This window comes from Apteryx rowi, unplaced genomic scaffold, assembly GCF_003343035.1.
Source record: "Apteryx rowi isolate R43461 unplaced genomic scaffold, aptRow1 scaffold_6, whole genome shotgun sequence".
In the NCBI taxonomy this organism is placed as follows: Eukaryota; Metazoa; Chordata; class Aves; order Apterygiformes; family Apterygidae; genus Apteryx; species Apteryx rowi.
The window spans coordinates 3,877,143-3,901,470 of record NW_020450871.1 but is presented as its reverse complement, the minus strand read 5'-3'; the positions used below and the strand labels follow the sequence as shown (position 1 = coordinate 3,901,470).

Here is a 24,328-nt window from a genome sequence, read left to right as displayed (position 1 = left end):
TTTAATCTTCACCCAGAAGTCAGGTTATGGCATATTGCATCACATGACATGATTTTTGAGAGACATGATTTTTGGTGAAACAAAAGCAATTTTCTAGAGTTCAATAAGAAAGTGCTGGAGCACATGGAAAAGTTATTTACACAGCAAGGCCAGAGAGCTTTGCCTTTCCAAAAGAGATCCAGCTTCACACAAACCGCCGTTGTAGACTTCCAGGCTCCTCTTCTCCGGGTGCAATTCGGGAGAGCAGCTGAGCCAGTCTAAATGCCTGTTGTCGCTGAAGGGACAATCACTGGTTTTGCTTGGTTCATTTTCTGCCACTAAAGGTCTGATTCAGCTTGCTGAAATTACCCCTTTCAGCAAGAAGCTGTTAACGGGCTCAGCTGTCTTTTCATCAAAACATATCCTCGAGCTCTCATTGAGCTTACAGTGCTACAGTCTGAGAGTCAGGTAACACCAGCCACATGGGTAAAGCGAAAGGAGGCTCGAGTGCGAGACGCATGAACTGTCAGGCTGGCTCTCAGAGGCGGTGAGAAATCCAGGCTGTGTTTTAAGGGATCCACCATCACATCATCGTTTCAATTTTTGAGTGGATGAACGCCACCTCTCAACAATTTCTTTTAGCACTGTCAAGACTAGACTTCATTAAGAGTCAAAACTAACCTAAGCTTCAAACAGAGAAAAGGTGCATTACCTCAAAGAAAAGTACATACGCAGCAAGGGAAACAGAGAGTTAACTAGGAGAACAGAATAAGTTATCATGAGCTCCTACTAATGACAAGTACATCCACATACAAGCTCAATTTGTACTGCTGCTAACCCACAGAGACGTCCTTTAATTGCTCTGCTGTTTCACACTACAGCACAAGGCTGACCTATTGGTATGACTGGAGCAAAACACACTTTGCTCTCCAGCCTCTTCATCTGCCATTCTTTGATTTTTTTGCACAAAAGCTAATCGTAGCATAGATAATGAAAAATATATTATCGGTTCTAGAACTCTTACTTATGCTTGGCGTTGACAAAACAATCAAAAGTATAGTTTGTCACATCCTGGGCTTTGGGTTGACTCTCTCCAGAGTTAAAACCAAAAAAAMCAGTCTTTTTAGTATTACAATACAGATCAATTCGTCCTTGCAGCATGCATGTAGCATGCATTGCTATGCATTACCCCAAAAGAGAAAAAGAGACATCACGTTTCAACTGTGTTATGACACAGAAGAACTCTAATTAGGATTAAAATGCAACAGCTCATAAGGCAACAATAATCAACTTAATAGCTTTGCAAATATGCTCTGTTTCTTGCATTGTCTATCAAGTGTTCTGTATCCTATATTTTTCCAATATAGGAAAACAAACAGTTCCTAAGGTTTTTCCTTTTGGAGATTATCAAGGGAGCACGACAAACTTATTACACTTACTAAGCCATAGACCTAGTATCTTTGAAGTGCTTTCAAACCATTGGTTGGYAGGATGCACGTAAAACTGTTACTTAAAAAAACTGAGGAAAATCCTTGGTCTTTAGTGACAGAGAACTCCTACAATAGCAGCATCATTCTTCAAGTTACGCAGCACTGTCCAGAACTATTCTCCAATCCCATCTCTTCTAATTGTGACCAGGACTCATCACAATTCTGTTTTTTTAATTTAGGGAGGAAGAGAAAGGCGCACCCACCACTATTTTGAAAAGAGCAATCCTTAAGCAGCTAGGGATTCATTCACAATCCATTTGAAATTCTAAACCAAATTACAGCCTTGTACTATTGAAGACTCAATGATGACTTATGAGGATAACAGGTTTTTTTCTTAACTTTTCAGAAAAATGAACAGAGGTTATAGATCAAACACAAAAAGTTTTAAACATTTAAAGCAGATGTTTTAGCTATCTACCGCCAATAGAACATAAGTAGTAAAACTGAAAGGAATCATAAAGGATTTTCAAAAATGGCTGTTGCTGCTCAAATGCTAGCAGATATCAGCATGTCTTTACAATGAAAGAAGCAAATTTTTTTCCCCTCAATCTGCAATTTAATTTAGTGCACCTAATTCCATGTTCATGATGATTTTGAAAGAAAATTCTTTTACTGTATAATTTTGTACCTATTGCCCTTAAGATCTCAAACACAAAATGTAAACACAATTAATAATGCAATATTTTATTTTACTGCAGCAGAAGCAAAAACTGTTTTAAATCTTCTACTCCATCATGAACTTAGYTAATTTGAGGGGAAAAAAACAGCAAAAGGAAAAATAATGTGATGAAATGCATAAGTTATTTTAGGGAGTCATAACTAGGGTAGTTTTTCCTAGAGTTTCCATTTGTCACCTCAGGAGACAGAACAATCTTTGTGACAACCCAGAGATGTAGCAGAGAGGGCAACAGGATTAACTATTTGCTAGGAAAAAATGAGGCTTCACAAAAAAAAATAATAATAATAATCTAAACTACAGAATTGAAGCAGAACACAAATTATTTATGCTATTCACATGGGTACCCTAAAAAAGCACATTTTCAGACATTTGGATAATTGTAAGAAGTTTTAAGCAAAAAAAAAATAATAATAATACCTGAAAGCCTCAGACAAATACAAAGATATGCTAGCTGGAAGCAAACTCTAACTAGACAGGCGTAAYTTTCAATGGGATATCATTGCACAGAGGATCATTAGCATTCCTGAAGGAGATTCCAGGCCAACTGCCGGGATTATCTGAGGTTAGGAAAGTGTCCTGACAGCCAAAATGAAAGTAATAAATGAAATTTCCAAATGATCAGTCGCAAGCCTCTCTTGCTAGACTTCATGTCAATGGAAGAAACCAGTTCAGAGACCTGCTCCTCACTAACCGGAGAACCAGTAGGGATTACTGGTTACAATGGAAGGATCTCGGCTAGAGAACTTAACTCTTTAACATTCAAATTAGGCAAGAATGTTCATGCAAACAGATTGTGCAAGAAAGACTCAGAAAATGTTTTTGAACCTCTGCTGGTTCCATCCTGCAGTGGCATTTTTAAGACATTTGAAGACATTTTACTCTGTCCTGTCATAAAAAAAAAGAATCAGAGCACTGAATGATGATCGTTCCATTGATCTGATACTGAAAAGATTTTTTTTATTTCAGCATTGAGTAGTGTATATGGAAACTACTGCTCTGACAGCAACTGAAACTGTCAAAGCCTGATTGCATTTTAGGGCACTTGTCCTAATTGGTTTAAAGAATCCTAGGAAATATCCATAAATCATATCAGCCCTAAAAAACACAAGACATAAGATTCCTTTCAAAAAACAAAAAACCAAAGCACATACCTTTCTGGCACAACCTTTACCATCCATAATTTGTACAGATAACCAGGGCTACTATCTGATAGCAAGGGGAGTAAAATACTGTAACTAGGATTGGGTACTGGCAAAGTACGTATATTTGATATATATTTGACCATTTTATAGATTTCACAAAACTGATGATCTTGTTTTTTGATACTTGTCTGAGATAATCCTTCAAGGATATCATCTTATTGAAGTTCTTGTATTCTTTTCAATGTCTTTTTTGCTAGATTCCTATCAGCTGAAAAATATCAGCCAGCAGTAGCATAAAATCCCTAATCTTGAGCAAGAGGAAATACTATTAATGATTGTCTGCATGTCCTTGCAAGAATCTAGATCATATTTTCAGCTGCTTTTTATATAAAGTGATTTATATAAAGTGATCCTATATGTTATTCTTATTCAGATTTGATTACTATCACATACCTCTTCACTTTCACAGCAGGAATGGCCACTTCAAACTGCAACTTTAAACTACAATAAAAGTTATTTGTAACTGGATTTTTTTAACATATATATTATTTTATATGTGTGTGTATATATATTATTTATATATATAAATCCAGTTATAAATAACTTATGTATATATATCATCCAATAACTTCAGTCACAGGCAAATTTATGACAACAGTTCTAGAAAGAATGAAAAGCATACCACTTAGATGTTCAACTGGAATGCTAGGTTCTTCCTTTTAGACAGAAAACTGGGGTTTAAGCCTGTTGTTTCCATTAATTAAAAACTATCTCAACTCAAGCAAAGATTATTTCAAAGCTTTTCACCACAGACGTCTCACCTCTGGCAGAAGCAGAAATTGAAACATGCTGGTTTCAGCAAATGGGGGAGGTTAAAAAACATTACAGAAGTGCAGAAAACACATGGTCCAAAACCACTTATCTTTATCACAGAAACCAATAGTGGAACAAATAAAGTCGAAAATGGTTAAGGAAAGTGCTTGCATGGTCAGTAGCAATATATTGCTACAAGATATTGGTATTAAGAGAGCACAAAGAGGTGTCAACTATAACTGAGGCTCCATTAGTGGTGGATACATCACATGCATATGTACTTCAGGATAAGAACAGATTTCTGCTATCAAACCAGAGTCAAGAAAGGCCTAAATTTTACAGAGTCTAAGGCACAGAGAGCCTGAGYAATCTGAGTATGGGAACCCAAAAAACCCTACAATTCAACTCCAATATAACAAAATCCAACCTCGCATTCATGTAAAGAACATTTGAAGTTACTAACCACAAGAATCATACCCCCAAATCTTTGGTTTCTTATCTTATAGCAAAGCAGTCAAATACCACTACATAGCACTATATTTACGAGTGCCAGACTAGTAAATTAATTCTGAGACATGAGTTTAAATTCTCCACCATCACTGTGGCTTTTTGCTTGGTCTTAGACTCATGTTCAGGTATYGCACCACTTCCCAACTCTTCCCACTGAGCTCACTTACCATGCAGAGCCTGCTGCTCAGGTACCGATTTTAACAAATTCGCGAGCATATGAGCTTTACTCTCTGTAACCCCCTACCATCTGTCTCATGCCTCCCACTTAATGAAGCACAGTTCTCACTCAGCTGTCCACAAGCCAGCAAGTGAGCTTAACTTCAGGAAAATGAATTACACACGTCCCCAGACACATGTAAATAAAACGAAGAAATTTCAGATTTACAGTGCTGCCTTCAAACCCTCTCCCCCAGCTCAGGGAGGATTAAAAAGGACTTCAAAGAAGCTCGAGTTCCAATTAAAACACTACGACCACCCCAGGGACACAAGAATATTCCTCTGATTAGTGAGATGCGCTCTTTGAACTGTTTAGCTAAAAAAGCTTTCAGAACTTTAAACAAATGGAGTAATATACTCTCATACTTTTTTTTTTTTTTTGAAAGTTTCTAAAAATTTAATATTCAAAGTGAAGGACAAATAACATTTCTGATGGAAAGTTTTATGGAAGCCTATTAACACATCAGCTCCAGGCATCCACTAACAACCAGAAACGTACCCAGGCCTGAACGTAGTGGTCCCACCACAAAGCAGATGGATCACGGCGTTAGACCAGAAGGGCAGAACCCCAAGAGTCTCCCTGTTGTTACAGGGGTGCTGACACCCCAACAGTGCAGCCAAGCAGAGATGGTACAAATTTTCAATGCAGTTTATAAATCAATCTCATCAACTCTCAAAACTACTCTCACTAGAGGACACTTCATTTTGAAATTCTGCTTTCTTTCCTCAACATCCAAATCTCCCAAGCTGCCCATAGGAAGAACCTCAAATCCAAGTCCTTTGACATACAGCACCAATGAAGCAGTTGCCCTCAGCCTTGGCAATATGCACTGATCTAAATAAAATCTCTTCCTATGCTCCCCACCAAAAAAAAAAAAAAAAAAAAAAAAAAACACAGACTCTCATCCCCCAAAATAGAGTTGGATTACATACTCAAAGTTTTAACACTAAGAAGAATGATGGACATATTTTCCCATACAGGGAAAATAACTGAGTCTTAGAGCATGCCAAAGCAGTCAGTGCTAAGTGGATATAATAAAACTGCCAGTGAAAGCCAAACCCCAATCACCATCATCCATAAATAATGAATAATTCATGTCAGAAGRAAATAGAAGCAGACTTAAAGACTCGTTCATAGAAAGTGCAACTGCTGGAGTGTAATCGCATTAAAGATGTAAACAGTGGCATTTCAGCAATTACTGTTCTCCTTTTGCCAGCTCGCTCTCTGACAAACCAGTACATCAGCTCAGCTGCCTGCATGAAGCACAAGGTTCAGAGCAGCCAAAAGCAATTATGATTTCCCTGTGTCTTTGCCACAGGCTTCTGTGACTGGGATTAAGATAAGGACTGGATTGGTGTCACAAGCACTTTGACACCATCTTGGCTTACTGCTAGAATAAAGTTTGTCTCTTTCAATGCCTGAAGCTACTAGGGGAGGCACTAATAAATTTAAACAATCTGCACTTTCTAACATTTGAAATGTATTCACAGAAGAAAAAGAGAGCTACCTAGTCTCTTGATAACGAGAAACAAGCTAACATCATTGCTTGACACCATTTTCCACCCTCTCTTGCACACACATTTACCTTCCAGAGCTTATTTCCGCATGCTGTGCATCACAGCATAGAGGTCTACCCGCAACCAATTACTCTGTCTTTGGTGAAAGGACATTGCGGAACCACCCAAACAACAACAGTGTTTAAAAAATCCCTTCTGGGATTCTTCTCAATGTCTATCCCACTGGAGATCTTCCCCTACTAGCCCTCTCCAAGATTATGCAGCTTCCTGATCCTGCTCATGGCTGGGGTGATTGCAGGTTTATACAACAGCCTGAGACAAGGTGCATCCAATACTCCCAACTCCTCAGATTCCACTTGAGCTTGGCTGGAGAGCTACTGCAAAGCATTTATAATGCATGTCTGAATGGGAGTCCTAATTACACAATATATATAATGTAAATCCAATGCTGAAGGTGTCTACTTTGCACAAGAAATGCAGTGAACAAATACAAACAAAAACAACCACGAGATAATTTTAAATCACTGCGGCACAGCTACTTCAACTAGCTTCTTTCTTCACAGCTTGTATGAATTCTCAAGTTTTGCCGTTACTTCATGGAGAAAAACTTTAATTGACTTCAACAATTCTGGTTTATAACCTGAGCCCTTGCCAGCTAAAAACATTCTCCAATCTCAGCAAAATCCACCTTTGCTGAACCATTGCTTCCCTCATAAAACTCCCCACTTCAGGAGCATCTCAAAAAGTGATAGAACTACACATTTCTTTTAGAACTTGATACCTCCACAGTGTTTTCATACTTAACCTTTGCAAAGTCAGGATTAAAAAGAAAACACAAAGGCATATGGAAAGCAAGTCCCCCCCAGCTCAAAAGTAACTTTGRAAATGCAAATGCTTAAAGAACACTTGGCTACATGAAGAACTTTTACTCTTTGCAGAGTGAGGTATCAAGGCCAGGATTTCTGAGCTCCAGCAACACCTTTTTCCTACCAGACTTGTAGTTTTTGACAGAAGAAAAATCTGCACACAGCCTAAGACAGTGAGAGAGGACACTTAAAAGTTTAAGTGATGCTTTTCCAGTACAAAGGGCTCTTTCTAGGCCTAAGTAAGAGGATAAAGGACACCGACCAACAAGATGCCACATCTTTTTAAGGTCAACCTTGTAAGGAGATGATCTTTTCAACCAACGGGAGAAACACAGAGAAAAGTTCAGCAGTACGAGCCTCCACGTGAAATCAACACTGCTCTGCCCAGGCATCCGGTTCCCCTCCACACCTACCCTGAAAGGCCAAAGTCAGACAAGCAGATGTGTTCTCCACCAGCCCTCCCTTTCTCATTTAGCACTGTAGGCAAAATCCTGGGGGAGCAGGCACAACCACTGTAGTGAGAGATTCAAATATTCCCTACAAAGATATTTTCTGCAAAGAAAATTTTGTGTTTCAAACCCAGGGAAGTACATCAACAATCACAATTCCCATGTGCACAGAGTCTGTGTAAAACTATTTTTATCAGGTTTAAAATAATTGCTCAAACGTACGGTTTCTCAGAAAGGAGAAACGAGAGCTCCCAATCGATTTTGTATCAGGGCTACTTCAGAAAAGAAGGGGAGAACATAACAGTTGAAACAAATGGTGCCCTCCAAGATCCACCCTTCAGAGAGCACAGAGGCTTTGAATATGTGAAACCAGCTCAACTGTGTAGTTAGTCTCCAAAAGGCCATCAATTACCTAAATTGGCTGTGTGGCAGACAGGAATAAAAATGAGACTGGGTCAAACCAGCTCTGGAAATAGTTGGGGAGGGGGAAAGGGTATATTTCAAAAGAGGATGAGTTTTTAGTCTCTCCTTCTCTCCTCCTCCCCTACTCCCCTGCAGTCGTCATGGCCCAAAGAGACAGCAGAAGAGGATTTCATTAATAAATTTATTTCAACTTTCTTTTCAATGGTGCTAAAAATGTATGCAAATCCATTCATAATTAGGTTTAAAAATTCCATTTCATGGGATAATCAGACTTCAAAAAACTCAATTTTAGTTTTAATCAGATTTTAACAAGGATATTAAGTCCATTTCGTTCAGAAGAGGGAGAAACAGCGAATTTAACACAAAATGTATTCAAGCTTAGCCCTGGAGATAATTAAATAAAATTAATTTGGCAAGGGTTGTCTGTAAATGGAAACGCTCCAGACAGCGGAGCACGTTTCTGAAGGAAACAAAAGCAGCTCATTACTGTACAAACAGCTACAAAGTTCATTGTTCAGGCAGAAGGAAACCGCAGCTCTTCCACAACAGCAAGACAACCTGGGCCTCAAGGTACCTCCAACAAACGCAGCAGTGTGCGGAGGAGAAGAGAGTAGTTATTCCCTTCTGGTTCCAGCAAAGTCCCTTTAACTCTCCTAGCCCAAAAGGACAGAAAACGCAGGGGACATGTACAGATCTAACGATTCCAAATCGACAAGTCCAGAAAAGGTTTAGAAACAATCTAGCAAGGGACAACTCAGAGCTATGAAAACCCATATGTATTTGAGGGGGTTAGCAAGATTCTTGTCACTCCGTGAAAATCCATGCAGTGAATTGGTCCTCATACCATAGATCTGAATCCCAACTTAATACTAGAAGCAGCCCTTTCTCCCTAACGATAGCCATGGACAGAAATGAGTTTTAAAACTTTGGTAACTGCCTTGTGGCCCTTCAGAATCGAAATGTCCAAATAATTTGTAGTGGGAAGAAGGAAGAGAGTTACCTGAAACAAGTTAGTACATAATCTTTAACGAGTTTCTATTCGCTATCCCTTGTTCACTAGCCCTATTCCATTACCTTGTCCTTATTTTTCCCTTATTGCCCYCCATCTTCATGTCTCCTTCATACTGCTCCTTCCTTCTGGAAAAGTGCCCATTTTCAATCCACCAAGCACCACCTCGCTTCCTCTTGACCTCATTTCTCTTATCGATTCATCCCCATCTTGCTTGTCACTAATAATCTCTTCTAGCTCCCTCACCTTATCCTCTCTCCCTCACATTTTGTTTGTATAAGCTCTTTAGCACAGGGAATTTCTCTTATGCTTTCTTGTGAATCATCACAAATGCACGGGGTTATACAAATACCRAAAATATACCTTAAGAAAAATATTAACACTGTGTAGTTAAATGCTCAGAAATCAGACACATATACAGTTAAGATTGCAAATGACCTTAGCTTTGCCTCCCTATAGCTTGCACAGTCAGGTCCTTCAACCTTATACAGGACTTAGAAGATGTATACTGTTAAGCATTTGCTTAACTATCTCTAAAATGGAGTATTTCCTCACRTAGATCATAAAAGGCATAGCATTAGAAATGTACACATGATATCTTAAACACATCACCATCTTACAATCTTAATCTTTTAACGCTGTGCACTACCAGATATGTCTGACACTAGGTGCCAACATCACATGGTACTAGAGACTGTCCATGAAAGTCACTTATGTCAAATACTTAAACAACACATGATTATAAAACAGAATGGTTGACTCTAAAGCAAAGATAGGGGTTTAAYTGGTATCCTCCAAACTCCACTCACACAGACGCACCACAGCTGAAGAGAACAGTACAGGATACAGGAAACAGTAAAATATCTTAGAAATAAAGCTACTGTTTTAAATATTTAATAACAGCCAAAAAGACTGCTATTGAGAAATAGCAGAGCAGCCATCATAAGCTATATTGGCAGGAATACACATTATTTTCCAAGACCTGTGTCTACCCAATTGGAAAAAAAAGCAAATTTAGAGCACTTTTCCACTCTTCCTCTCTACCAGCCTTCCAAATATATCCATTATTAAAAAGTGCCAACTGCATTTCCCTATGCCAGCTACTKGCAGCCAGGCAAGTTGATAGGTGTTCTGTCACCTTGACAAATGGACCAGCTATCCAGAAGGCAGAAGATGTCTTTGCCAGTGACACTGGAAACCATCAGACCTAAATGAAAGGCTTGTCACAAAATGGGCTTGATGCCATGAACCCTGGCTGCTAAGTTTTCAGAAAACCACCTGAAACCACAAAGCTTTAACTCTGGGAATATAAAGAGCACAAAGACAGAAGTGCTATTTTCAAACATACTAGCAAAACTGAGTGAAAAAATTCATAACTACATTAAAGCATCATCTTCCAAACTGAGCCAATAACAGAGCTGTGAAGCAAAGCTGAAAATTGTCCAGGCCAACTGACTGATGAATAGCTGACTTCTCTAACTGAGGAAATTGATATTGAACACATTCAAAGACAGCAACCCTGATATCCCCATACATGCCCTCCTAAAAAAACTGAGCAGGATATCAAGCCCTTACTGAACAACTTGTTGTATACTACAGAAAGAACAATTGCTTCATTAAAGCAGAAGATATTTAACTTGGCCACAGGATATAACTCAGAAAAATACAGTATTTCGTATTTGTTCCTACCCAATGGATAGAGCTTCCCTTCATATTCTTCCAGAGAGCTCAGCCTACTATTTGTATCAGAAYATCTCTGCAACAGAGTTTAAACAAGTAACTAGAATTCAAAAGCAATTCCAGCAARAATAACCTACGCTAGAAAGTGATTCTTGTAATAGTTGCCCATTACCCTCCCAAAGAGGCATAGGAAGTCTGCTGACAAGAGAGTTAAGAATAACACAGAGAAAAAGAGTGGGTAAAGATGGAGTCAAAAAGGGGAGAAGAGATGCTCAAGATCAGTAAAGACACTYCTAAGAAGGCTAAAACTGCACCTACACTGGAAGGTCAGAGCTCTGACAGATCCTCTTTTGCTTTATAGCAAGAGGCAGTAAAAGKTGAGAGATGTTTCAATGCACAGAGGTTTCGAATGCGCTGTTCCAAAGTGGATGGTCCTCTTGCAAGAATGCCATTCTCAACGGACATGACTGTTACAAGAAATACTTCACTGCCAAGAGATGACCAGAATACGCACAGAACATTTTAGCGCCTCAGCAGCCACAGGAGGGAAAAAAAAACAAAAAAACCCCCACAACAAACAACAAAAAAAACCCAGCACACACACCACACTAGAACTTGCAAAGAAAGTTTAATCAGTTTGCTCCCTGCATTATAGGCCAGTGGCAGGGATGGAGGGAAGGCTCCATATAYTTCCACCTCTCTCAGCTGACTTGGCTACAACAAGCAGTGGGCAGCTTTCGTTTTCCTCCCGTTGAGAAGGCCTGGCTCCATTTTCTACATGCTTTTAAGCACCCTAAGTCCACAAAAAGCCTCATTTGAAAACAGCAGCGCTGAAGACTTGATTTCAGCTGCCCAAGTCAGCCCTTAAAAAATTACTTCCAGAAACTATTTCAAGTTTTTATTGAACACAGATCTACTGGGGCCCTATCACCTCCTATCTTTGCTTTCAGAATATAAATCTTTCCAGTTTTCACAGGTCCAGTTCTCTGGATGGCCTAGCTCAGGGTCTGGGCTCRTTCAGGCAGCTCACTTCAGGCTGCTCTTTCCAGCCTACGATTCTTCCTCCTTGGTTCCGGGAGAACAGACACACAAGCCCACAAAGCCGCATAACGCACTTAACAGCAGAGTACACAGGCACCAAAAAACACTGGGTGGAGCAGCCACACAGAAAAATCAGATCACAAGGTTAAGACAAAATATGCGTTTTTGATTTTGACTCCTCAAACAAATCCACAAGAGAAAAAGGCATCATTTACAGGAACGGTAGCAATTTAAGAATCGCATTTCTATCTGTGCAAGGGTTTACACCTTTGTTACTTATTGTTTCAAGTAAGATAGATTATAACTGAAGGAGTTATAACTCATAACTTATAACAAAGTAAAACATTCTTCTATTTATTCCATGCACCTAATGTACAATGTCTTTCATTTGCAAGAGTTTTCACAAAAAAAAAAAAAAAAAAGGCAGGGGGCCAAGTAAGATGGGTTATACAGTCAAGCATAATCAATCTGATGAGAGTTAACAAACTTTCATACTGAAAGTCTTCTTCGTGTCTTGCARGTTATTCTGAATCCTCTTATCTAGACCAGAATTCGATTGTCTCTGACACTGGATCAGATATGGATTAGTAAGTAATCTGATCCAACATGGCAATTTGTGTGCTGTAATTTATTTTAAAATAACAAAACACTTGTGTAAACACAACTAGTTTGAGGGAACCTTGAGGCACAAACCACTTTGATCTTCCACTGCACTAATATTTCAGGTTCGCTAAGCTCCTTTAACAAATGTTTGAATATATCATGCTGTATTTTTGCTACTGGAAGCCACATTAATTTTTTTCTCTCCAAACAACGATGCATATGCAAATATTTATCTACAAGCATATTCCTTTAATAACACAGCTTGTGAAGAAAGCAAATACAGCCCAGGTAAAGAGATGCTTTGATCAAAAACATTCACTGGCAAAGAGGTCCCAAGGGAGGAAAGATTTTAGCTTAAGGACAGGGCTTATATAATAGTATTACATGGCATTTAAGCTAGCTTGTCAGAGCTAGGAGCATTTTAAAGATGCTGAAAAACCAAACAGTTTAAATATTCATACATTTCCAATCTTCTGCCTCCCCATTCTGATGCTGCTGTGCTAGCTACCATATAAGTACAATTAAAACAGAAAATTAAAACTTTTCTGGCTGATCCAGTAGAGAACTCCCACCTGCACTGATGACAAGACAAAAGCAAATGATAGAAATAGGGTCTTTAGAAGTATGAATCTTTGCTCTAGGCACTGACGACGTTAAGTACTAACCAGCAATAATTATTTTTAATATGCCATCAAGATAACCTGCATCAAATAGGCTCGGGAAAGCTTGTCGAATGATGCAGATCATAGTTGGGTCTTATCTACGCTTGCAGTTAAACTGTTTTTAATAGTTCGCCTCATATTTTCCAGTAAAGTGTATATTTCTCAACACGAGCAAAGCTTAGCTGTTCTCACAGTTCAGGTTCCTGTCCACATCAGTGCCGTGTGTTGTGCAGGAAGAGCGTCACAGCAGAAAGATAGACATGGCCTAATTCTATTATTAAAACATCCTCTCTCCCAACTGCAGCTTCCCATGCTCCAGTATTAAAGAACGCCTGCAATTCCAAACTAAAAATTACTGCTCCATCCTTCACATTCCTGAGCCCATTCCCTTCCCTACTCATTGTACATATGTAGTCATATMAATGTAGGACTGAAAAGAATATCTAGCTTAAGTCATGTCTAGCCCCTTGCAGTTATGAACTCCAGTGATCTCTTTCCTAACCTTATGGAGCTTCCTCTTCGAAGCAGTAGTTTTTATACTTTTGACCCCACTGGAAGCTTCATTCAAAACTTAGTCTTTCTACAGGTTTAGTACCTCCTTCTAGCTGTATTCATGGCAAGGTTAGAGCCAGTTGATCTAAATGCCAATGTTAGCCTTTAGTATAGTTTTTTTTCCGCCCTGGTATTGATCCCCCTTTCCTTCCCCTCCCCTCCACCATTTCTATTTCTAGGCAGCAATTATATCACCTGCCAGCTTCACTAGAAGAACAGGCCAGTCCTCCTAGCCACCACTGGTTTAAGAGGCTCTCCAACTCCTACCAGCAACCCTTTTCTGCATTTAATTTCAACTAATCTTTCTCCACTGCTAGAGACAAGAATCCCAAGAAGTGTCTCCCAGGCCACCGACAGAGGCACTTGCACATTTTCTTCTCTGCAGAAGCTTTTCTCCTGGTACATCCCATGTGTGAGAATTAATAGCCAGCCTGCCATAAACAAGTAGCACAGTTCTTGTCCTTCTAGTGATTTCCACTGGATGTGCTACATTTTAAAGTTTGTATTCGGCTCCCAAGTACAGGCAGCCTTGTTTTGTATCACTGAATTTTGTCCCACTTTATTCCAATCCTTAGGGTCATTCAGTTCTGCATATCCAGCTTTCATGCATTTATGAGTCCCCTGAACTCAGCATCATTAGTCAAGTTTTTATCAGCACACACCAACTTTTTGCACCAAAATTACTACTGAAAATATTAAATAAAGTATATTCTAGGGCTAATCTTTGAGGAATTCTATTTATCCTCCCATTTCCTTTTCAACATTACTAAAACTATCCTCGCTTAAACAACTCCTTATGCACCTTATGATTCTTCTATAATTTCCATCTTCTCCCACCTGGTTTATACTTTCCCAAGTAGTTAGTTCTCTTGATCAAATGTTTTACTGATGTTCAGTTAAATAAGATCTATTGTGTTTTCTTTGATAAGAGAACCAATTTTCTAGGCAAAGAAAGCTGTTATGTTAGTTTGGCGCAATCCATCTTGGTACTCCATGATCTAATGATAAAGGTGCATCTTTGCTCTGTGTTCAAAGGCCATGCCCACTAGTACAAGGGAACAGCAAAATATTAGAGTATGAATACTTAATGAGGAGTTTTGTTCTGATTTTATTTAGAAAAGGTCTGTGTATTTTTGCCTTTTGAAAAAGGCATTGCTATCCTGTAAAAAGAGCTTCAATATGCATTTACAGGATCCATTTTTATGTTTTTGTTAAAGTCTCCCAGCAAAAATAAGACTTTGAGGATAGATTAGGTCTAACACTCTGCACATCTACGGGAGAGGGAAGGCACAGCACGTTGACAGCCCCAGCAGAGAACTGAAAAACTGAAGGATGCTATAATGGAAACAGAAAGTTAAAATTAAAAATGAGCTAGAGATTGTAATGGTTATAGGGTGTGTAGAAACGACAAAACAGGAGGCTGAATAAAAATCAAGCATGAGCATTTGAGCCCTCTGACAGTAGCAAACCATCCCCTTACTGATTAGTCTTTGCTATCTAAATGATAATTTCACTTTAAGGCAAGCAGGACTGCTTAATATAAATAAAGTGGCTCTTTATAAAAGTGTCTGTGCTTTGGAAAAGCTTCTCCTTCGCAGAAGAATGAACATCTAAAGTTCAAGCTATTTACATATAATGAGGGTCACTGCATGCTGGGAAGAAGCTACTTTTACCCAACAGTTTTGCAACAGCATCTCTAACACTATTTGCAAGAAACATAGCAGCAACACAGAATGAAGCGCCTGATTGGTGTGTCCCTGGTGGCAAATGGAGTACCTGCTATGCAGAAGAAAACACCAGCACACATTTCTAAAAGTATTCCTGTCTTAAATTTATTGGTTTGGGAAATGCGGCCCTACTCAAGCTGGAGCAATGCTGTATATTCTGATAAAAAGAGTTAAAGGAAAGAGAAGCAATACTCGCTCGTAAACAAAGGATCCGTTGTCATCCTCACTTCTGAAATAAAGTTCTCATCCCCCRGTAAGAATCCCCCATCTCTTCTACAACTTCATTATTCTCCAGACAGTTCCTGGAGGCCAACCAAACTGTTCTTTGACAAACAAGACGGACAGCACTACTGTTCAAAACTACTGGTCAGTAGTTTTCGCTGGTTCCAGAATGCTAGGTCTGCGCTCCCAGAAAGAGAGTTTCTGCAACTGTTCCCAGGACTTTGAAATGCAAAGCAAGGACGGACACACATTTCTGATGCGAGCTGATTACTTCTTCCTCCAGTTCTCTGATTACATACTATAGCCTCAGTCTGCCTAGTTGCTAGGTGCTCATCCATTATGTTTTTACACACTTCCTATCTTTTCTTTGGACTCAAGACATATGTATTCAAATACATATGTATCGATGTATTCAAATGGAAATAAAGGCATTAATGGCAAAGGCAAAAGATCRCTAACATTTTTGAACAGCAAAGAGAAATACAGTGTTTTTGGAGAAAATTAATAATATTGGCTAGGAAAATGGTACAGCAGGAAACTTTGCCCAGCATTTCAATAATGTACTGGCAGAAACAGATCTATWATATTTAATATTAAGTCTAAGAGGSAGCACATCTGSCTGCCATATTAAAATTAAGTGGATCAACACCCTGAAAATTGCAGAAGACTAAACTCCATGCTAAAGCACAGATCTGACATTGGGCCTCCAAACATTAAGTTTAAATAAACCAATCCCTTCCAATACCTAAAGAGGCCTCAAGTCTCCCAAAATAGCAATCTGAATCCTCTAAAACCTGGAGCTTCAGGTTTTGAACTGATAAAGGAACCGCTCCTCCCACCATACACAAAAAGCATTCTATTAGGGAGAGCTAAACCCTAAGGCACTGTGGAAAGTGAAGAATAATGTAATTTCTAACACAAGACAACAAGATAACTGAAAGCAGAAGAGCTTCGAGCCATACTCCAGCATAAGCTGCATGTCACATTCAATGGGTGACAACCTACTCCAAGAATTCCCCATGTAAAGAATGGTGGCTTCAGCAGACAAAAAAAAATTACAAAACCAATCAGAATTAGTTTTCTGTTGAAACTTCCATTTCAGTTTCTAGAGACAATGGTCCTCCTTGGAACTATTCAGACACTTCTCCCTCAAGATTTTAAATGCTTTCACAGCAATGTTTTAGTCTTTTACACACACAATCTTTAAAAAAAAAAAAAAAAAAAAAAACACACCACACACACCACCACCACCACCACGCACAGAACATGTAACCCTTCTTTCTAAATAAAGAAAATGATCACCCCCACCATCCCTTCCAGCCCTGGCTGCTCATTCCCACTTCCTTTACCTTGCTTGGAACTAGCATAAGCATTTATGCAAGCACATAGTAAACGTGACCAGGGAACTGATCTGGCTGAAAATTGATCTGTTTTCCATTCTAGAAAACTTTTTGCCATGCAGGACCACCTCTTCCAGCTGCAGTGCTCACAGAACTAAAGCACAAAATAGCAGATAGGACCAGAACATTTTCCCGCAGCAGGCAGTTGAGTCAGGAGCCCGCAGGCAGGCTGAAATCACAGCTAGAATGGCAGAAGTGCTGCAAGTTGAGACTAACTTGTCCTGCAAGAGCAATATGTAAGAGAAATTCTCACGACATTCATCCCCGTGCAGACGTCAGCAGAAATCCTTGTTTTGAGAGATTTTGCAGAATATTAATGTGCTGCATAAGCTGGCCCTCTTCACAGAGTGAATTTTTTCCAATATTTATCAAACCTTCACCTTCATTAGGAGATAAATTTTTTGATGACAAAATAAAGCTTTTGAATAATAACTGTAAAATATAGTATTATGTCCATACAGGAGAGCAGCATATGATCCTTTCATGAGGGTCAGCTAAGACCTCACAAGTGTGAAGGAAAAATTCTCTAACAAGTACAACTTTTTTTGCCTCCCCCCCAACCCTTTTTTAATTAAAGTATTTCCCTATATAGTGTTCATCATCTTTTTTGGTGCCCAGGGAATTCCCACTGTAATGAGACAGCTTGTTTTACATAGGGAATCTTGTCAACAGCCGTCGTGCAATTTTCAATATGTTCACAGATCATAAATTACAATTATTTACATAACTTAGATGCACAAAATGAAGTTTCTATATCCTCCTACCATGTTAATTTTCTTCTCCAATTAGAGATTTAGCTCTGAAGTAGGGATTCACCAGCTTAGACACCCCCCCCCAAAAAAAATTTTTAAATAAAAAATTAGCATTTAAGTTCAGATCAGCTGTCCACTCACAGAGAGCAGCCAGGATCAAAAGCTCCTAACAATCAGATTCATTTCCTGATTGGTGATTAAAAAAAAAAAAAAAAAAAAAAAAAAAAGAGGGCTACAATAGACTACTCCAATAAAGATATTTGCTCAGGTATGGAGTGATTGTGCCAGAAAGATGGCATTACTAGAACTGGCAGTGTTAACCTTCCGTCTTGTCCTGATTGGTTACAATTAATTAAGTATCCAGAAATGCATATGAGCAATTCAAATTATTTCAGCATGCACCACTTTGTATCTGTCAACAGATTTTATTTATTTCTTTATTTTTTTTTTTAAACCAGCAGTCACTTATTCATAACGGACATTCAGAGAAAGGTAAATTACTACCTTGTGAGAAAGGAGAAGATTGAGCTTCATTCACTACTGGAAAGACATTCAATGCCTTGGATAGAAGAGAGTGCAGAGTAGCTAAGCATAGATAATCAAGATTCAAAGAGGAAAGTAGAGAACTCCAATATTCTCCCTTCTTTTCTATTCACCGAAAAAAAAAGAACACTAATCCACCACTAAATGCAGAATCAAGAAATTTGATTCCCTATTCCCTCCCTCTCTCCTCCCTCCCCCCCAGCTCCAAAAGCAGAATCTGCACAGAAGGACTTCTCGTACGGAGCATAGCACCTGTGTAATTACAAATTACAACTGTGCTAACCACTGTACTAAATAGAGATGCTTGCCACTTAATTAGACCCTTTCTTAGRGAGGAAATGCATGCACATTCACACTATCTCCTCTTTTTAATTGGTCTCAGGCATTGCAGGAAGCTAGCCCAAGATTTGTCAGTCAGCCAGCCCACAGATGTTTCCGAAAGAAAACCAGGTCAGCATTAACAGGTTCACTTCTTTGGCTCTAGGCGACAGGTCAGCAGATCAGCGTCTGCCGTCTGCAGTTGGCAGGTTCCACTAAGTGAAAATGGTCCTTAAGCATTGGCCTGAATTCCTGTCAAATCTGCACTTCTCTTTACTGGCCTTGACAGCGAGCACACAAAACAACTATACCAGCTTAATGCAATAGCACCACTGAAGCTAAGTAAATTTACCCTTGCAAACCGAAGGACAACTACAGGTAGTCTCCAAAACTAGGTTTCATTAAACCTAAGAGTCGCTCCAGATTTGTCTTGTATTGTAAGCATCAGAGGACTAAGACTTGCCTTCCAGTATAACTCAATTAGACACAGCTCAAGAAAGCTCAGACCATGATTGGAGCTGCTGAGCAAAGCAGAAGAGTCTGAGCACCCTGCTTCCCCTTCTGATATGTCAGCCTCACCTCCAATTTCCATATTGTATCCCACAACCCTTCAGAAAAGGACAGCTGATCTCTCCATTGCTTTCTTGCCATTCCTTGGCCATAGGAAAAAAGAAAATGATTTTGAAGAGTAATGTGAAAAAATCCTTTGTCCTTATCTTCCACGCACACACCCCTGAGCCGATAGTATTATTTGCAACAGTAAATGGTGCCCAAAAAGGGTAAGACCTATACAGCTATACCTCTGAGACTACTTAAACAGAAGGCCATTATCAATATATTTGATCCCCTTCCTATCCCTGATTACACTCTAACATCAAAATCCTTCAGTGATACAGAGGAATTCTGCTGTATATACACATAGATCTTTGAGCTCAGCAGGCAAAAATGTGAAAAAATCTGAAAGTCCGTACTTCTAATTAAAAAAAACAACAACAAAAAAACCACACACATCACACAGAACATTATTATCTATTTTCTCTTCAAAAAATATGCTTGGACTAAAACTCTCTGAAGCTCTGTTGCTTGTGACCCACCTCAGTCAGCCTTCAGAATTTTGCATAACTTTTCAACATAACTTCAGCCTTTCAATACTTGCTATCTTCTGCCACTACAGATAAATAAAAAGAAAATTTAGCATTAACTCCTGTCAGTTGCTATCAGTAACTATTAGTATCTGACTTGAAACCTGCCCGATCTTTAAAACATACCTGAAGCATATCTTTTTGCAACATCCAGCACCCCAGGGTATACCTGTTTAAGGAGAGCACCACCATCTGGCTGACTCAGAAGATGACAAAGGCAGTATGAGCCACAGAAAAGAAGCAACAAAAAAGGCTTTTTTAGATGAAAAGCTCATGGAACAAGAACCTCTATTTTGTATTTGAGTATCTTCTACAAGCTGCAGAAGGGGAAGAAAATCAGAATCGATAACAATGCTGCTCTCAAGGATGTAATTGTAAGGCTTGGGTTGGGGAGAGAAGAATCAGACTTTGAACAACTCCTTGTAAAAGAGAATGAATGAAGAATGGGTGATGGAAATACGAAGTTTACAGAGCTGGTTGGAAAAATCACTGTATTCTATGTCATTAGAGAATCATGCAAATCTTCATACTGCATTACTACCATAAGTAGAAAGAAACGTTACTGGACAAGGAGACACAGCGACTGCATGCATGCAGCATTCAACAGATCTTAAAAGATTTGACAGCAACAACGAACAATTTTCATTAGACTAGCTGATTCTCCTTAAGGTGCTCAGTYGATGGTTTTACAGCAGGCTGAGCCTGCTGGACTAGAGCTCAAATCGGTTTTCTCTGGCAGCAGGAGAAAGGATGCCATCTCGTGGATGGTTTTGCACATTGCCATCAAAATGAACTATCTGCCTCTTGTCACACACCTAGACATCCCACAACCTTTCAGAAACATTTTTCTGTTAAAATATACATTGCAAATGGCAGGCAAGAAACTACCTGGAAACCATCCCTGAACTGACAGCGCAACTCTGAAAAAACAACCAAGTCTGTCAAGGTTTGTCCTGTTCTTGACTGAAGATGGTCAAGAACTCAATTACATAAATACCCTATTTTGTAGAAACACAAACTAGGTCAGTGCATCCTGGAGAGACTGAGTACAAGAAGCTTATTTCCTCAATGTAACTCTTTTCTATTAAAAAAACCCCTACAATAGCCACACAAGAATATCATTCTGAGAGTAAATTCAGAAGTAAGAAAGACTTTCTACTCACAAAATGAGAATTTCAAAAGTTTGGTGTGCTTTTTCCCTTCTACAGATGAAACCAAATCCCACAGCAGGGACTATCAAGTCAAAATGACAGATGACCAAAAAAAAAAAAAATCCCTAGCAGCATAATGCTAACAGATACAAAGAGCTCCAAAACATACAAGAGCTCCAACTAGCCAAAATTACATCCAAGATAAAACATAGAGCCAACTGCATCAGAAAATAGGCAGTAGGAAGATCAAGATATCAAGAGGACACATAACCAAACACAAGACAGATCAAGTATATTCATGATACGTCTACGTGAACCATACATAACTATGGTGTGTATTGTTTTATTATCAGGGTATTGTGCAAGTGTATCATATAGCATTTGTATAAGGCAGGCATAATTCCAAGGGCAAACTCTGGAAAGAACACTGCACAACAGCACCAGAAACACGCCAACGTGTGCTAGAGGTTTAAAAAAAAGAAAAAAAAAAGTTGTCTTTGTTTTCCTAGTTTATGGGAGCAAGATGAGGAAAAACCCAAGAATTTAAGTGGAAGAAACTGAGCCGCTAACTGGTTGATAAGTAAGAGAGTCCAAAACTGGCAAACATAAGATCAGTCTTTGAGTAAACTGTTAATGACCGCTTCCCCCCACTAAGGTGCAGCATTATAAAACATTTAGCTCTTTAAGTTTCCAAAAAGAGTCCAGTACTAAAACATTAACACTCCTAAAAGCTGCACCCTCCTTTCCAAGTGTTTTTACATAAAATTACATTCAAAATTACACTCAAAAGCCTGATCATAAGCCAACCGACAAAAAGCCTGCTGAGACCAGGCAATCAGTGAACAGAAGTCGTCGAGGGCAGACAGAAGAGAAGCCCTGTGGAAGTGCTGCAGGAAACGAAAATCATCCTCTCAAAAATCCACAGGCTGTACGTTCTTCCCCTACATTCTGTGTACCAGTGAAGAAAGTAATAAGAAAAGATGAGAAGTCATAATGCATTCCCTTTTTCCTTGCTTATCTAGTTATTAGCAAACAGCATACTGCTCTGGCTCTTTGGGGCAACCATCCAACTTGTTCCTATTTTCTTCTACTCTGAGAAAGGCAATTAACTCCCCTCAAGCTGTCACCAACGGCATGCTCCAGGAACCTGACCGGGACAATGATCTCTCTTTATACTCATCTTCTACGTATTCCTGACTAAAAGCGAACATGCTGCAAGAAGTCTGAACAAAAAAATAAAAAAAGAAAGGGGGGTGGAGAGGGAGAGAGATCACCCAGTTCCATTTGGTGCAATTGCATGCAAAAGGTGATTTTTCTCAAGAACATTTCCCTTTTCTGTATGAGAAGACACCATTAATAGCACTAAACAATATGGCCCAATCAAAAACTGAACACTTTACAGCGAATATTCCAATTTTAAATGAAGGAGTTATTAGACTTCAACAGGCAGAGTCACTCGGTTCCATTTCTCTCCCACTGTGAAATTACCTCATTAAACCTTTAACAGTTTGAGGTAAGTAAAAAGCTTTTACTCCAGTGCCTGATGGGACAAGTTTTATGAAAAGGATTTCTACTATTTCTGTCCATTCCCTGCTATAGGAGAGTTAGCACAACTCCAAGTTCATCTAAATGCATGTATTCCAAACAGAAGATGGAGCCTCAAGCATACTATCTACTTGCATGCCTCTAGAAACAAGTTTATTATCCCTATTAAACAGAAAACACTGAGAAAATTAAGGGGCTTTCCCCTGTTGAATGCAAATGTCTAGTACATAAAGCAGCAACGTCCCCAAACCAGAAGCACCTATCCAAACACTGTCTCCAAAAAGATCCCAGCAGTGCGCAGACATAACTCCTTTTCTGTCGCTGGGCGCAAGTCGTCAAAGGAATAAAGAAACAACTGGAAAAACTAGGTTCTGCAGTTCACGTTGCAGCACGGGCCTTGATCCAATATTAAAGGTRATCTGTACAATGATGTTCACAGTGTAGATATTTAGAGAAAATAAATCAGTGCTGAAGTGAGACACACAAAAGCATCCTACCTATTCAGAACCTTCTGCAGTAGAACAAAAATGATCAGGAGGAGATACACCACTTCCAGCCCTTCATTACACCGTGTACATACCAGAGACCTTAAAAAATATCTGGCTCCAGATGTCAGAAAGAGTTGTTACATAGCAGTGCACAAAGGCTAGTTGGTTTTACAACTTCTTCCTTCTTCTTTATAAGGAACCAAGAAATTTATTCCATTTCTACCATTAGATAAAGTAAAGACCAGTTGTTAATTCAGTTAAGTGCTTTGGAAAAGTCACAACAACATGATCTGGCAGTTTATTTCAATACCAGATTTCAAAGAAATTGCACTTACAATAAGTTAACACAGGTAACGTTCTTTTCTCTGGACACATCCTAAAATTCTCAAAGCTTACTGATTATACTAGCAGAATCTCTACCTACACATGAATGTAACTATAGGCAAGAATTTCAAAGAATTCAAAACTGAACCCAGCCTTCAGAGACATTGGTCAAGTTGACTTAGTGAAAAACGTTTGTCAGTTCCCAAAGATACTTTATAATAGTATGCATCTTTTGGCTCTCTTCATATATAATAAAAAGTACCGGAAGAGCTTCCACAGGAAGATGAGATAGCAAGAGCAGCATGACCAACAAGCTTCAGGTATCGGGGTGACTAAGAGGAAAAGACAGCGGTGTAAAAGTTTTAACTCCTCAGCTCTGAGCACATACCTGATATTTAAGCCAGTGCTCTGGTCCAGTTTCTCCCAGCTTTTTAATTTTCCCAGAAGCTTCTAAGGTGGAGATTAAAAGAAGAGTTAGATACAAAGTACTGTTCTAACAGCTCCTTTCCTGCATAGTTTTATTGTCCATTCAAACTCAGCATCTTTCCTTTTTCTCCTGTGGATTTCATTATCTTCTTATCTAGCATTTCTGTGGCGTCATTCTCCAGCTCTCACAAACAATATTTTCACAGTCACTATAGCTCTGTGACATATGGAACCCACTTTAGTGCTACGCATTATCCAGCCCTGAGAGCTACCACCACTGTACTAGACCTTGGCAGACTAGACTCTTGGTGGGGGGACACTTGTATTTCCAACACAAGTTCTATAGCAGCTCAATATGGGGGCAACTGCCCTCTTCCAGTTCTTCTTACAGCTTCTTTAGTTTCAGTCAATGCCAAATCAGATTATCCAAAACTGATCGGCCATCATTACAGTTCTACAAACGAGCAAGTTTATGCATTTAGGTTAATCTATTGAAAACTCAGTGCATGCTTGCTACAGGGTGGGATGGAAGCAAGACAATTATATTTATTAAAGACCACATTCGGACCCTGCTAGCTTGAGCAGCAATTCAAGCATATATCCTAAGGTCTTACCATATACCTGTTCAACAACACCATGTCTGGGAAGAGCTTAATGT

At 39.1% G+C, this 24,328-nt stretch overlaps 1 protein-coding gene across 1 annotated transcript in view; it reads right to left on the bottom strand.

The window, feature by feature from the left end:
* The window catches only part of MAD1L1 (mitotic arrest deficient 1 like 1), a 375,918-nt gene that overhangs the window by 341,227 nt on the left and 10,363 nt on the right, over positions 1–24,328 (bottom strand). Inside the window, exon 10 of the mRNA XM_026083221.1 lies at positions 23,633–23,694. Within this exon, the coding sequence (XP_025939006.1) occupies positions 23,633–23,694 (62 nt within the window). The remainder of the gene's footprint in view (positions 1–23,632; positions 23,695–24,328) is intronic.